Source organism: Eubalaena glacialis, chromosome 3, assembly GCF_028564815.1.
Source record: "Eubalaena glacialis isolate mEubGla1 chromosome 3, mEubGla1.1.hap2.+ XY, whole genome shotgun sequence".
NCBI classification, from domain to species: domain Eukaryota; kingdom Metazoa; phylum Chordata; class Mammalia; order Artiodactyla; family Balaenidae; genus Eubalaena; species Eubalaena glacialis.
Window position 1 is genome coordinate 53,317,720 of NC_083718.1, and position 16,007 is coordinate 53,333,726.

The 16,007-nt window shown below is 36.0% G+C and overlaps 2 protein-coding genes across 3 annotated transcripts in view; both read left to right on the forward strand.

Moving 5' to 3' along the window:
* ACBD6 (acyl-CoA binding domain containing 6) overlaps positions 1-16,007 on the forward strand; it is a 239,009-nt gene that overhangs the window by 58,541 nt on the left and 164,461 nt on the right. The gene's annotated exons all lie outside the window — the stretch shown is intronic.
* Positions 1,913-3,304, forward strand: LOC133087938 (purine nucleoside phosphorylase-like). Its single transcript, XM_061185656.1, has one exon. It carries the CDS (start codon positions 1,999-2,001, stop codon positions 2,866-2,868), a length of 870 nt encoding a protein of 289 aa, XP_061041639.1. The 5' UTR covers positions 1,913-1,998; the 3' UTR covers positions 2,869-3,304.

Consider the following 16,007-nt stretch of genomic DNA (forward strand, 5'->3'; position numbering starts at 1 on the left):
ACAGCAACATGGATGGACCTAGAGAATATCATACTAAGTGAAGTAAATCAGAGAGAGAAAGCAGATATTATATATTACTTATATGTGGAATCTGACAAATTAATACAAATGAATTTATTTACAAAACAGAAACAGACTCCCAGACATAGAAAACAAACTTATGGTTACCAAAGCGGAAAGGAGGGGAGGGATAAATTTGGAGTATGGAATTATCAGATACACACTACTATGTTTAAAATAGATAAACAACAAGGATTTTCTGTATAGCACAGGGAGCTATATTCAATATCTCATAATAACCTATAATGGAGAAGAATCTGAAAATATATATACATATATATAACTGAATCACTTTGCTGTACACCTGAAACTAACATAATATTGTAAATTAACTTTATTTCATTGAAGCAAGCTTAAGACAGGAGAGAAAAATTATTAGCTGTATTTACTGAGCTCTTACTATGAGCCATGCATTATGCTAAGTGCTTTAGATATGTTACTCTATTTAGTCCTCACCACAATCCTATAAAGCAGACACTATTATTATCTGTATTTTCTAGACAAGAAATAATTCATCCTGAAGTTACACAGCTAATAAGTGGTGGAGTAGGATTTGAATAGTCTCTGTCATTCTAAAATTTATACTTAACTAAAATTCACTCTCATGTGAAAATCAACCTTATTTGAAGTTATGCCTTATTTTTCTTAACCATTTATTCATGCATTCAGTAAATATTTATTAAGTGCCTTCTATGTGCCAGGCACTGTTCTAAGTTCCTAGGATATATCACTGAGCAAAAATGGACAAAAATCTTTCCGCTCGTGGAGCTTAAATTCTACCACAGGAAGACAAGGATAGGAGTATAGAATGAAGGGGGTATTGGGTTACAGTTTTAAATAGGGTGGTAAGGGTAGGCTGTATTGAAAAGGGTGACATTTGGACTTTAAATTGGTAAAGGAGTGAATGAACTACTTTATTTTTTAAATTCTTTTCCATTATGGTTTATTACAGGATACTGAATACAGTTCCCTGTGCTATACATTAGGACCTTGTTGTTTATCCATTCTCTATATAATAGTTTGCATTTGCTAATCTCAAACTCCCAATCCATCCCTTCCCTTCCCTTCCCTTCCCTTCCCTTCCCGACCCCTCCTCCCCCTTGGCAACCACAAGTCTGTTCTCTGTATCTGTGAGTCTGTTGTTAATGTATTTTTAAGGATTTTTTTTACCTATGTTAATGAGAGCAATTGTCTTCCTTTTTTTGTATCATTCTTGCCAGGCGTAAGTGTCAAAGTTATTCTGATCTTATAAAAAGAAATGGGAAGTGTTTCCTCTTTTTCTATTTTCCAGAAAAATTTTTGTAAGATTGGCATTATTTCTTACCTAAGTGATTGAATGAATATAACAGTGAAGCTATCCGGTTTTCTTTGCAGTAAGGTTTTTAATTAAAGATTCAGTTTCTTTAATAGATATGGGACTATTCAGATGTTTCACTTTTTATTCACTCAGCTTTGGTAAATTGTATTTTTTTGAGAAATTTGTCCATTTTTTCCAAATAACCAATTTATTTGGCTTAAGTTGTTCATAAGATTTACTTATTAATTTTTGATTCTCTAAGATATGTAGTGATGTCCCTTTTCATTCCTGATATTGGTCTTTTGTCTTTTTTCTCTTCTTTCTTCATCATTCTTGCTAAAATTTTTCTGATCTTTTCACAAAACCAGGTTTTGGCTTTGCTTATTTTTCTCTAGTGAACATCTGTTTTCTGTTTCATTGGTTTTTCCCCTTATCTTTATATTTCTTTATATTTTCTTTAAATTTAATTTTTTGTTCTTTTTGTAGCTTCTTGAAATGGAAACTTAAATTACTATGTTCTTTTGGGAATTAAAAATCACTCAAGGGGTGTGGATCGTACCCGGTGACTGGCGGTAGCTCCGCTCAGTGGAGTAGGTCTGAGCGGAGAAGGGCAAACTGATGGAGAGGGCGTTGGCGGGACCATGGACAACGGATTCACGTATGAAGATTATCAGAACACTGCAAAATGGCTTTTGTCTCACACCAAACACCGACCTCAAGTGGCGGTGATCTGTGGTTCTGGGTTAGGAGGTCTGAGTGACAAATTAACTCAGGCCCAGATCTTTGCCTACAGTGAAATACCGAAGTTTCCCAAAAGTACAGTGCCAGGTCATGCTGGTCGACTGGTGTTTGGGATCTTGAATGACAGAGGATGTGTGATGATGCAGGGCAGGTTCCACATGTATGAAGGCTACCCGCTCTGGAAGGTGACATTCCCAGTGAGGGTTTTCCAGCTTCTGGGTGTGGACACCCTAGTGGTCACCAATGCAGCTGGAGGGCTCAACCCCAAGTTTGAGGTTGGAGATATCATGCTGATCCGCGATCACATCAATCTACCTGGTTTCTGCGGTGAGAACCCTCTCAGAGGGCCCAATGATGAAAGGTTTGGAGTTCGTTTCCCTGCCATGTCTGATGCCTATGACCGGGATATGAGGCAGAAGGCTCACAGTACCTGGAAACAAATGGGAGAGCAGAGAGAGTTACAGGAAGGAACCTGTGTGATGGTGGCAGGCCCCACCTTTGAGACTGTGGCAGAGTGTCATCTGCTGCAGAAGCTGGGGGCAGATGCTGTTGGCATGAGCACAGTACCAGAAGTTATAGTTGCAAGGCACTGTGGTCTTCGAGTCTTTGGCTTCTCTCTCATCACTAACAAGGTCATCTGGGATTATGAAAGCCAGGAGAAGGCTAATCACAAGGAAGTACTAGAGGCCGGGAAGCAAGCTGCGCAGAAATTGGAGCAATTTGTCTCCATTCTTATGGCTAGCATTCCACTGCCTGACAATGCCAGTTAACCAGCCCTGGAGTGGTCTGGCATCTCCCTTCTGGGATCCAAGGAGCTGCTACCTACTTTGGCCTCTTGCTGGAGTCACGTGCCTCTGCCCTTAGGTAGTGACAGAAAGGAGTGTCACCTGCCCTACTTCTCCCACCAGACCTTTCTGGTACAGAGTGCTCTTCTGCTCAGTTGTCATCACAAAATGATTTCCTCCCCTATTCCTCTTCAAGAGCCCAAGCCCTACCACACATCCAAGGATTTGCCCAGGATTTGACTTGGGGCTGTCCAACTCAGCCTAGTAGCTACTGCTAGCTTTTTGAGATGATCCTGTCACATTCCTGGGGGCTTAGCTCTGCTCCTCAAAGCACTGGAGACCACACAAGGAACAGCCTATTCCTTTTGGAGTTCTATACTATCATACTTTGAGAATAAAGAGAAAGATGAAATAAAAAAAAAATAAAACAAAAATCACTCAAGGACTTCCCTGGTGGTGCAGTGGTTAAGAATCCGCCTGCCAATGCAGGGGACACGGGTTCGAGCCCTGGTCTGGGAAGATCCCACATGCCACAGAGCAACTAAGCCCGTGCGCCACAACTACTGAGCCTGCATGCCACAACTACTGAAGCACGCACTCCTAGAGCCTGTGCTTCACAACAAGAGAAACCACCGCAATGAGAAGCCCGTGCATCGCAACGAGGAGTAGCCCCCACTCGCCACAACTAGAGAAAGCCCGCGCGCAGCAACGAAGACCAAACAGCCAAAAAAAAAAAAACACTCAAGAAGAAACTTACTGAGGATAAATATCCAGATACATTCTTAACTTTTACTGGATTCTATGGCTTTTCACTTGAAAAAAAGGAGGAATTTGTTCTTGTTTCATCAAACAGGATGTTGATGAATAGAAAGAAAGGGCTCAAAATAAAAATTTCCTTGCCTATGTAAGGCTAATGTTATTTAAGCGTAAGCTAAAAACAGACAGATGGTTTATCTCAGGACTGCAATACATGGGGCATAGAAAGATAAATAAAGTAGCATTTCCCCAGAGAGTATATTTTAGACCCCCGACAATAATCAAAAAGTATCTTAAGTAACTGTCTCTGACCCATGCAGATATTGCAGAATATCGTCAAGGAGGAATGAATAGGAATTGTTTCTTTCAGTTAACTGAGTAGTTCACTCCTTTACCAATTTAAAGTCCTTATTCACTAAACTTGTCTTGCTTATCAGTCTCTGCACCTCTTTTTCATGAAATCATCCATTTTATTAAGATAGTTGGTTGAATGGAGGCAAAAGTAATGGAAAAGATAATGGAATGGAAACAGTTTAGCAATACTAATCTATTCATTTGTGTATTCCCATTCATGCATTCTGTCAAAAATCATTCAGAGTTATTGGAATTCGGGGATGATGACAGTGGTTATAGCATAGTTTTTGAATTTTCCCGAATCCTTAACAAAATAACTAGGATAGCATAACCAAAAGCACTTGGGCAATATCTGTAACAAAACCTAGTTGATCAGAGAAACTAGGGACAAACTATCAACAGCTCCAAGATTTGTGTAGCATTGGCATCTCTGTAGGAGGAAGCAGAAGGAAACAGTAGGGAGTCTAATTGACCTGAGAATGGCAGAAGCCTAAAATTGCCCACAGGTGAAGAGTACAGGGGGTTCATGGTAAGGTTTTCTAGAGCTGTCTGGAGCTCTAGAGTTTCAAAATTAAGCAGCCAAAACTTCCCTTCCAGTACACAGCCTCACACTGAGAGGAATCTGCAGACAAGTCAAGCAGGACAAGGACAATGAAGACAAAAGGAAAAAGAAACCAGATAAGAGTGGGCGAGGGGACCAGAGCCAAGTGATCTTGAAAGTATCCTAGGGGCCAGATTTTTAATTACTTCATGAAAATAACAGAAAAGGGACTTATATACCTATATCTATATCCTGATTCACATTTCTATCTTAAAAATTCAAAAACATTTAATTTCACGTAAAGATGAGCAACAGAAAAAGAATTATGGTTGAAACCTATACAAAGTTACTATAATTCAGAATTGTATCTTTTTTCTTATAATATCCAGAAGCTGTATTAATCGTTAAAATAATGAAAGTGTGCTAATATTTTTATGGGTCTTGGTAGGATTGCAATATTGCTTTCCAAAAGAGTAATACCATTTTACAAGAGCATTAGGGCCATTAACTTAGTATAGTGCCTGTTTCACTACAGTTTTACCAGTTTGGATAATTTTGTTACCCTAATGGAATTAGTTTAAAATCTGTTGCTCGTTTTTGTTTTAATTTGCATTTTCTTAAATGATTATGGATGTTGAACTTTCTTCCAAGTAGTGATATAACATTACTGATATTTATGTATGTACGTGAATAAAATCCTAAACCTCTGTGTCACTTCAAATACTAATTGTTGCCTGCTCACAACCGTGGTCTGTGTATCCATTGAATCTTAATACATATGAGATCATTTCGATATATTGCTTAGAATATTATAGAAATATTAGCCATTCGTTTTATTTGCTTAAAATGCAGTTCCATCTTATTTATTTTTACTACATTATTACAGAAATGCCAGTTTACTTGAATCTGTTAGTTTTTTATGATTTTCTTTGGTGCTTAAAATCTAAGAAAAAGTTATAATTTCTTTATAGTATGATAAATACTATATTGAGAATCATTTTCCAAAGAACATTTAAATCTTGATCAGTTACATTTCTAGAAAGTTAGTTATAATAACCTGAAGGTAATCTTCCATGATAGGCATTTAAAAACAGCATTAAATTGAGTAAAAATACCTCACAAAGATAAGTGCCTTACATATTGTACACTGGAAACTGGGCATGTATACAAGTGATAATCTTTTGTACCTTAGGTTTTTTTTTTTTTTAATAAATTTATTTATTTTTGGCTGCGTTGGGTCTTCGTTGCTGCGCATGGGCTTTCATTTAGTTGCAGCGAGCAGGGGCTACTCTTCGTTGTGGTGCGCGGGCTTCTCACTGCGGTGGCTTCTCTTGTTGCAGAGCATGGGCTCTAGGCACATGGGCTTCAGTAGTTGTGGCTCATGGGCTTAGTTGCTCCGCGGCATGTGGGATCTTCCCGGACCAGGGCTCGAACCTGTGTTCTCTGCATTGGCAGGCAGATTCTTAACCACGGTGCCACCAGGGAAGCTCCTGTGCCTCAGTTTTAAAGTGCCCTAGAACCAAGACAATTGATAATAGCCAGGGAATTAAGAAGACAAAATTAATACATTCATTCTTTAATTCCATTATAGAGTGGTAAAAGAGCAATTTGTGATTTTTTTGGGGCTTTGTTTTGTTGTACAAAGTGATGAAATTTACATGGTGGATTATAAGGATTTTATACGAGTTCTGTTGACCATGTTATCTGGAAAAATTATCTCATATATTTTAGTGATGCAGATTAAAGCATTTGGCGCAAAAAAGGTGTGTTTTAGTTTTTTTCATCTTTTAAAAAATCTGCATCACTTTTTAAGTTAGTGTATGTAGTATATATATACAAACACACATATATATATTAGGAAATGTTGAAATTTGGAGGTTTGGATAAAATGTCCACTTGCACATATTATTTCTGCTTTTTCCCCTTTTATCTAAAATTATTTTCCAATAACAATTTAAGCATTTATGTACTATTTCTAGATAATTGACATTTTTTATTAAATGTCTGTTTTTAAGGTTCTAGGAGATGATTATTTTAAACTATGCTGTACGTTTGTAATTGTAAGGGAAGCTAAGATTTAAAAACATAGATTTATGGAGTTTATCTTTCTTGAGGAATTTTATAAGTATTACTGTTACAAATAGGAACCAACAATATTTTCTTTTTTTTTCTTTTTTTAAAAAAATTATTTATTTATTTATTTTTGGCTGCATTGGGTCTTCGTTGCTGTGCACGGGCTTTCTCTAGGTGCGGCGAGCAGGGGCTACTCTTTGTTGTGGTGCGCGGGCTTCTCATTGCGGTGGCTTCTCTGGTTGTGGAGCACGGGCTCTAGACCGCAGGCTCAGTAGTTGTGGCTCGCAGGCTCTAGAGCGCAGACTCAGTAGTTGTGGCGCATGGGCTTAGTTGCTCCGCGGCATGTGGGATCTTCCCGGACCAGGGCTCAAACCTGTGTCCCCTGCATTGGCAGGCAGATTCTTAACCACTGCGCCACCAGGGAAGTCCCACCAACAGTAATTTCATGGTAAAGTTTTTTTTTTTTTTTTAAATGCTCTTAATGACAGATAAAGCTAAGGTAAGATTAATATTCTTACTTTTGTATGTGAAAATGAATAACTTCATATTTCAGGGAAAAAATAGCAGTGACTATTTTAAAGGGATTATTAGAAAAATGTTCTTTTTTAAGGGCTTAGAACTATCTTATTAGTCTCTTTAATTGATTAAATTGTGCATAATATATCATAATAAATTAGCCTCAAAAAATGTTAAAGAGTTAACATCTTTATTTTAATTTTAAAGCTTCCTTTTGAACTGATAAAGTACTTTAAAATCTTTTAAATGTACACTTGAGACAGAACAAGATTTTAATTTAGAATATTTGTAAATATTTGATAATGGTTTCTAAAATATCTTAGAGAGGTGGCGTAGTTTAATAGAAAGAGCATAGTCTTTGGATACCAGAAGATCTTGGTTTGGGACTCAATTCTGCACTTACTATGAGGCATTGGGTATTTCACCTCTCTTTATCTTCAGTTTCCTAATCTGTAAAATGGAGATATATTTTATCAAATATAAGGCAAACATTCAGTTTCTAACATTTTAAAAATTATAGATGTGTTTTAAAATTGATGGAGTACTATATTTAATTGGCTGTGTTGTGTTTCTTAGCATTATAGAAAATAATGGTACTTCTTATAATTGGTGATGTCTTAGATTGCATGAGATACAGTAAAAATGCCAATTTTATAGAATTGTTTTGAAGTTGGAGTTGGATAATATATATAAAGTGCAAAGCACATGGAAGACGCTCCTGAAGTCCTAGTTTCCTTTTTTTTTTTCCCCCCCTTAATGACAGTGTCGTTGGTTGGTTGGTTTGGGGATTTGTTGTTTTACCAGGAGAATCAGAAGTTTAAAACTATTAGATAAAAGACTTGTGGTTCTATATTGTTGGTCACCACATCAAAATATCTTGCATCTGTGTTGCTGAGACATTTTCACTTTGGAGAAATGGCCATATTGTGACTAATAATAATTATATATCAGCTAACACTTATGTAGTGTCTACTTTGTGCTGGGCACTGTTGGTTTTACGTATATATTTTATATCTTGGAAACACCCATATGAGATAGGTACTATTACTTTTATTTTTATAAATGAGGAAACTGAGGCAGAGAGATTAATTTACCCAAATTCCTATAGCTAGACCTATAAACAAATTAAGCAAACCGATAAAGCAGAAGCCAAGAAAGGTAGCACATGGAAGCAGGAAACTCCCTCCTTGCACATATTAGCCTGATAATCTTTGGAACAGTTATTTTTCAGATAGAAAGTTTCCCAAGTTTTTACATCTTGACCCGACCCAGCAACTGACTAAGGTAGAATCTGAATCAAGTGATAAAGATTCAGCTAACAACTTACCTTTCCCCCTTGAGTGAAGGAGCATTTCAGTGTCTCAAATAATATAGTCTCAGGCAATATAAGAATTGGCAAGTTTTATCCTATTGGCTGCCAAATTGGAGTCCCTTTCTTTAACTGCTGATGCAACATAAAAATAACTTAATGGATTTTGAGTAGAGAGAAATGGAATAAACTTCTTAAACCTCTATGAGAAGCATTTCATTGGAGTGGAAATCAAGAGAGTAAAAGTAGCCAAATTTAGCCCTTCTTATAGATGAAGTGGATAGAGAACAAAACTAATGCATCTTTGGCACCTTTATTCTGAATTCAATCTGATAATGGCAGATTATTAAAAAAAATTTTTTTTGCCTCAGATATAATCTCCCACCCCACCCTCCCAAAATTGTCACCACCATTCTAATATGCCTGTGCAGTTGCTGCAGAAAGAGGAATTAATCCCAGGAAGAAATATACTTAGAATGCACTATAATCAAATTATAGAGTCAGTTTTTTCCCTGAAGATTTTAATTAAAACTGTATTATGCTTTATGTACAAAGGTATTCATCATATCTTTGTTTATGAATGAAAAAATGAAAATACCTAGACAGTTGTCAGATAATAGTTAAGTAAATTACGGTACATTACTTCATGGAATATTATGCTGGTTTTTAAATTAATGTTTTTGGAACTTCTGCTCTTGGGCATGGTGGTATAATAGGGACAAGATTTACCCTTTTATTTAAAACAGGAAGAAAACAAGACACAGTTGTTGAAATAATGATTTTCAGACATTGCACTGAAAGTAGTATGAAACTATGAGAGAAGAGAAAGTAAACCCTACAGTTTCCTCAGCTTATTATCTGGAAACAATTTCAGTGCAGGGAGGGGGGATCCAAAAGAGCTTGGCCACCCTGCCAATTTGAGCCAGACTGAATATACAGGGCTGCATACTAGAGAGGATGCTCTTGCATACAAAGGGAGAGTTCCAGAGATCTATAGAAGGGTCTCTCTGGCTGAATACTAATCTGTGAATGTGTGAGAGGAAACTAACAGGCTGGAGAATGAGATAGAAGAAAGCAGCAAGCCATACAATTCGTGGAGTTGACATAGGACTGAGACTCTTTCATTTCCTACTGGTCAGAGTGGAAAGCAAATGTAGTGTATGGGGCATATGATGGAGGCCTCTGAAGGATTTCACTTCAGTACTGGGGCTAAATTAAGCTCTAGATTAAAGGCTGCTCTGCCCCTGCCTTAACAAAGCTTAAAAATGAGCCTTGTAAGGATCAAATTGATTCCATGTAACTGAATTAATGCCCAAACAAAGTCTAACATAATTTAAAGGAACACAACAAAATCCAGCAAACAAGAGTGTAAAATTTATAATATCTGGCTTACGGTAAAAGTCTTTCAAGCATGCAAAAGTAACAGGAAAATATGATCTATAACCAGGAGAAAAACCTGTCAGTGAAAGCAGGCACAGAAATGACAAAGATGAAAAACAGCTATTATAAATATATTCTATATATTCAAGAAAATAGAGGAAAACATGAACACAATGGAGAGAGATACAGAAGATACCAGAAAGACCCAAGTGGAACTTGTGGAGATGAGAGTTAACATCTGAAATGAAAAATACACTGGAAAGAATTAACAGCAGATTAGACATTGCATAAGAAAAGATCAGTGAACTTGGAAGATATAGCAGGTGAAACAAAAATGAAGCACAGAGCATAAAAAGACTGAACAAATATACATATAATTGGAATCCCTTAAAGAAGAGAAAAGGTGAGAGAGAAGACAAAAAATTTAATAAATAATGGCTGAAAATTTTAAACATTTGATGAAACCATAAACCAGAGTTTTTCAGCCTTTGCATTATTGACATTTGGGGCTGGGTAATTCTTTGCTGTGGAGGGCTGTCCTGTGCATTGTAGGATGTTTAGTAGTAACCCTGGTCTTTACTCACTAGATGCCAATAAGATCACCCACTTGTGACAACCAAATGGAGGATAGGGGCAAAAAAAAAAACAAAGAAAAACTTCCCTAGTTGAGAATCACTGCCATACACCAATAGAACAAGAAGCTCAATGAATGTCAAGCAGAAGAAATGTAAATAAAATGATACCGTGACACATCATAATCAAATTGTTGAAAATCAGTGAAAAAGAGAAACTCTTAAAAGCATGCATACCAAAAAAAAAAAAAAAAGTGATACAGAGGAACAAAGGTAAGAACTGCAGCAGACTTCTCTTCAATAGTCAGATCAATAGGGGCACCATCAAAAGGAAAAAACTATCAACTTATAATCTATACCAGTTAAAATAGCTTTCAGAAATGAAGGTGATTTGCTTACCATGAAAATGGTTGTTTATGAAAAGTTCACAGGTAGCATTATACTCAAGGATGAAAAATGGAAAGCTTTCCCCTTAAGATCAGGAATAAGACAGGATGCTTTCTTTTACCATGTACTATAAATTCTAGCCAGAGCAATTAGACAAGAAAAAGAAAATAAACAGCATCCAAATTGGAAAGAAAGAAGTAAAACTATCTCTGTTCACAGATAACATGGTCCTAAATACAGAAAATCCAAAAAAAACACCAAAAACTACTAGAGTTAATAAACATTCAGCAAAGTTGCAAGATACGAGATCAACATGCAAAAATCGGTTGGGTTAATATACACCAGCAGTGAACACCCCAAAATGGAATCTAAGGAAACTATTCCATTTACAGTAGCATCCAAAATAATAAAATACCCAGGAATAGTTTTAAAAGGAGGTGAAAGATTTTACGCTGAAACTATAAACCATTGCTGAGACAAAGAAGACCTAGATAAATGGAAAGACATCCCATGTTCATAGATTGAAAGATTTTATATTGTTAGATGGCAGTACTACTTAAAGTGACCTACAGATTCAATGCAGTCTATCAAAATTCCAACTGCCATTTTTGCAGAAATGGAAAAGCTGATCCTCAAATATATATGGAATTATAAAGGGACCCGAATAACCAAAACAATATTGAAAAAGAACAAAATTGGAGAATTCACACCTGCAATTTCAAAACTTACTACAAAATAACAGTAATTAAAACAGTGTTGTACTGGCATAAAGATAGGCACATGGACCAGTGGAATAGAACTGAGTCCAGAAATAAACCCTCACATTTATGGTCAGTTGATTTTTGATGAAGATGCCAAGACCATTCAGTGGAGAAGAAGAATCTCTTAAATGATGCTGGGACAGCTGGATATCCACATACAAAAGAATGAAGGTGCATTCTTATATCACACTATATACAAAAATTCACTCAAAAGGGATCAGTGACCTAAAAAAATATGAATTAGAACTATATTGACTGAAGTAAATAGGTACTTATCTCAGTGATTTTTGATTTGGCCATGGATTCTTAGATATGACAGCAAGAACACAGGCAACCAAAGAAAAGATGGTAAACAGGACTTCATCAATATTAAAACTTTTCTGCTATCCAAAAAATACTATCCAAAAAAGTAAAAAGACATTCTACAGAAAGGGAGGAAATATTTGCAAATCATATCTGATAAAGATCTAGTATCCAGAATATATGAATAACTCATAAAAGATAACTAATAAATGGATTGAATATAGACATTTCTCCAAAGAGAATGACCCACAATCACATGAAATATTAGTTATTAGGGAAATGCACATCAAAACCACAGGGAGGTATTACTTCACACACACTAAGGTGACTATAATAAAAAAGACAGATAATAACAAGCGTTGGCAAGGATGTGGAGAAATTGGAACCATCTTACATTGTTGGTGGGAATGTAAAATGGTGCAGGTGCTGTGGAAAATAGTTTGGTGGTTCTTCCAAAAGTTACACATAGAATTACCATATGACCCAGCAATTCTGCTCCTAGGTATATATACCCAAAAGAATTAAAAACAGGTACTCAAATAGCTGTACACAAATGTTCATAGCACAATAATAGTCAAAAGGTACAAACAATCCAAATGTCCATCAACTGATAAATGGATATATAATATAGAGTATATATATATGTATATATATATACATATATATGTTAGAGTATTACTCAACCATAGGAAGGAATGAAGTACTGATACATGCTCACATATGATCACATATTGTGATTCCATTTATATGAAGTATCCAGAATGGGTGAATCCATAGAGACAGAAAGCTGATTGATGGTTGCTAGGGTTAGGAGGAAGAGGAATGAGAGTGATTGCTTAATGGGCTCAAGGATTTGTTTTGGGATGATGGAAATGTTTTGAAACTAAATAGAGGTGGTGGTTGTACAACATTGTCAGTGTACTAAATGCCACTCAATTGTATATATGTATTTTGCTTTTTAAAAGGGGGAAACTATGTTTATTTTGTCCATTTTTAATTTTTAAAAAAATTTTTTTATTGGAGTATAGTTGCTTTACACTGCTGTGTCAGTTTCTGCTGTACAGCAAAGTGAATCAGCCATATGTATACATATATCTCCTCTTTTTTGCATTTCCTTCCCATTTAAGTCACCACAGAGCACAGAGAAGAGTTCCCTGTGCTAATTGTATATTTTTAGATGCCTTATTTTATATTATGTGAATCTCATGTCAATACAAAAAAAAAAAGGGTAAAATAAAGATTTTTCAGACAAACAAAAGCAGAGATAATTCATTGCTGACTGACATGCACTACAATAAATGTTAAAGGAACTTCTTCAGGCTAAAGGAAAAGTGTATAAGATGGAAATTTGGACCTGCTTAAAGGAATGAAGACAACTGGAAGTGATAAATATGTGGGTAAATATAAGCCTTTTTTGTTTTCATTTTAAAATGTCTTCAAAAGACAATTGAACTTCCAGTTTCAGCTCTGACATGTAAAGAACTTGGAAATCATCTCTCCTGTCTTCAACAACAGCAAAAATCTGACCAAACTGAAAATCATGGACTATTCTTAGATTAATCTGAGATTTGAGGTCACAGGGCAAACTGCCACTCCCCAAATGGTGACAGGTGAATACATAGAATCACACTCGAGATCTGCTTATTGGGAACAAAAGCTGTTTGAACCGTAAACTGGTAGGAACACTTAAATGGTAATTGATGAATTGCTGCAGGCTGAGTGTGGACTAGCTCAAGAGCTAAAAGCTTCCAGGGGCTCAGGCTTAGGAAGGCCCCCTGCTTTCATGGGTTTTGACCCCCAGGGCCCACCACATTCTTATGGTAAAGATTGGAGAAAAATCTTTTGTTTTGATACAGGGGAGGTAGAATATAGTTAACACTGCTGAACTTTACACATAAAAATGGTTAAGACGGTAAGTTTTATGGGTTTTTTCCCCAACAACTAAGAGTTTTTGTTTTTGTTTTTGTTTTTTAAAGAAATGGGCTATCAAACCATGAAAAGACATGAAGGAACTTAAAATGCATATTGCTAAGTGAAAGAAAGATTACATACTGTATGATTCCAACTGTATGATGTTCTGGAAAAGGTAAAACTATGAGGACAGTAAAAAGATAAGTAGTTGCCAGGGCTTCAGAGGGAGAGAGGGATGAATAACTGGAGCGTAGGAATTTTAGGGCAGTGAAACTATTCTGAAGGATATTGTAATGTGGACACATGTCATTACACACTTGTCAAAACCCATATACAACACAAAAGATGAACCCTAATGTAAACTGTGGATTTTAACTAATAACAATGTGTTAATATTGGCCCATCTATTGTAACAAATGTACCACACTAATGCAAGATGTTAATAATAGGGGAAAATTGGGGGAGAGGGGTATATGGGAACACTGTACCTTCTGCTCATTTTTCTTTAAACTTAAAACTACTCTAAAAAATAAAGGCTGTTAACTAAGTGAAAGAAATATACTCATCCCTTTCCAATACCATATAACTCCTAATTACTAGTATGTATTTTCACAGCAAATAATTACCAAGCAAACCACAGGTATCTATTCTGAATTGCCTACTTCACGTTAAGGGTTTCAGTGAATGACACCGATAGAAACTATGACTGTCTTGTGAACAACTGTGTGTTTTTGCCTCTAGTCTTGCCCCCGTAAAATACATTAATTGCTTTCTGACAAAAGACATGAACACCTCAGTTCTCTAACATTCTAAGCATACCCTCACCACAGGGCCTTTGCAATGGCTGTTTCCTATTCATGGGACAGTTTCCCCCAGATATGTGCAGGACTCACTTGTTTACTTCCTTTATGTCTTTATTCAAATGACCTTCTCAGTGAGGCCCTCCCAGACCATCTTATTTAAAATTCCAACCCTCTTCCCTACACTAATTTTTTTCTATAGCACTCATCACTTTTTAATATTAGAAAACTTAATCTTCTGTTTCCCTCAGACGTGACATGATTTTGGTATGTTAATTTTGTATCCTGTAACTTTTCTGGAATCATTTGTTACCTCTAACAGATTGATTGGTGGTGGGGGAGTATGTCTTTAGGGTTGTCTGTGTATAAGATCATGTTGTCTATGAAAGGAGATAATTTTACTTCTTCCTTTCTAATTTGGGTGCCTTTATTTCTTTTTCTTGCCTAATTGCTGTGGCTAGGACTTCGAATACATTGTTGAATAAAAGTGGTAAGAATGGGCATCCTTGTCTTGTTCCTGATCTTAGAGGTAAAGCTTTCAGCTTTTTACTGTTGAGTATGATGTTAGTTGTGGGCTTGTCATATATGGCCTTTATTATGTTGAGGTACATTCCCTGTGTACCCGCATTGCTCAGAGTTTTTATCATGAACAGATATTGAATTTTATCAAGTGCTTTTTCTGCATCTGTTGAGATGATCATATAATCTTTATCCTTAATTTTGTTAATGTGATACATCACCTTGATTGATTTGTGGGTGTTGAGCCATCTTTGCATTCCTAGGATAAATCCTACTTGATCATGGTGTTTAATCCTTTTAATGTTTTGTTGAATTTGGTTTGCTAATATTTTCTTGAGGAGTTTTACATCTATGTTCACCATCAATATTGGCCTGTAATTTTCTATTTGTTTTCTTATTGTTGAGTTTTAAGAGTCTTTTAAGATATATTTTGAATACCAGTCCTTTAATAGATTTGTGTTTGCAAAGGTTTTTTTCCCAGTTTGTGGTTTGTCATTTCATTCTCTTAATGGTGTCTTTCACAGAGCAGACATTTTTAATTTTAATGAACACTAACATCAGTTTTTTTTCTTTCATGGATCATGTTTTGGTGTTGTTTCTAAAAAGTGATTGCAAACCTAAGGTCACCTAAATTTTCTGCTATGTTATCTTCTTGGAGTCAGTTCTTTTTCAGGAAACTGTGCTTGACACTCTATACTTGATTCTCTCTCTCTCTCTTTTTCCTTTGGTATCCAGTTTTCTTATTTCCAATTTTGTTATTCATTTAGCAAGCATCTCTTGGGCAGCAAATATGTTTCAACTTTATCCTACTAATGGAGTATGTATTTAGAATGTAATTGGATTAAATAAAGTAAGTTCTCCCTTTGGATTGTGCTTTTTTAGTATAAGGGAAAACATTCTCTATCCTGAAAATTCTTTGCAGCATTTATGCTCTAAGACTGG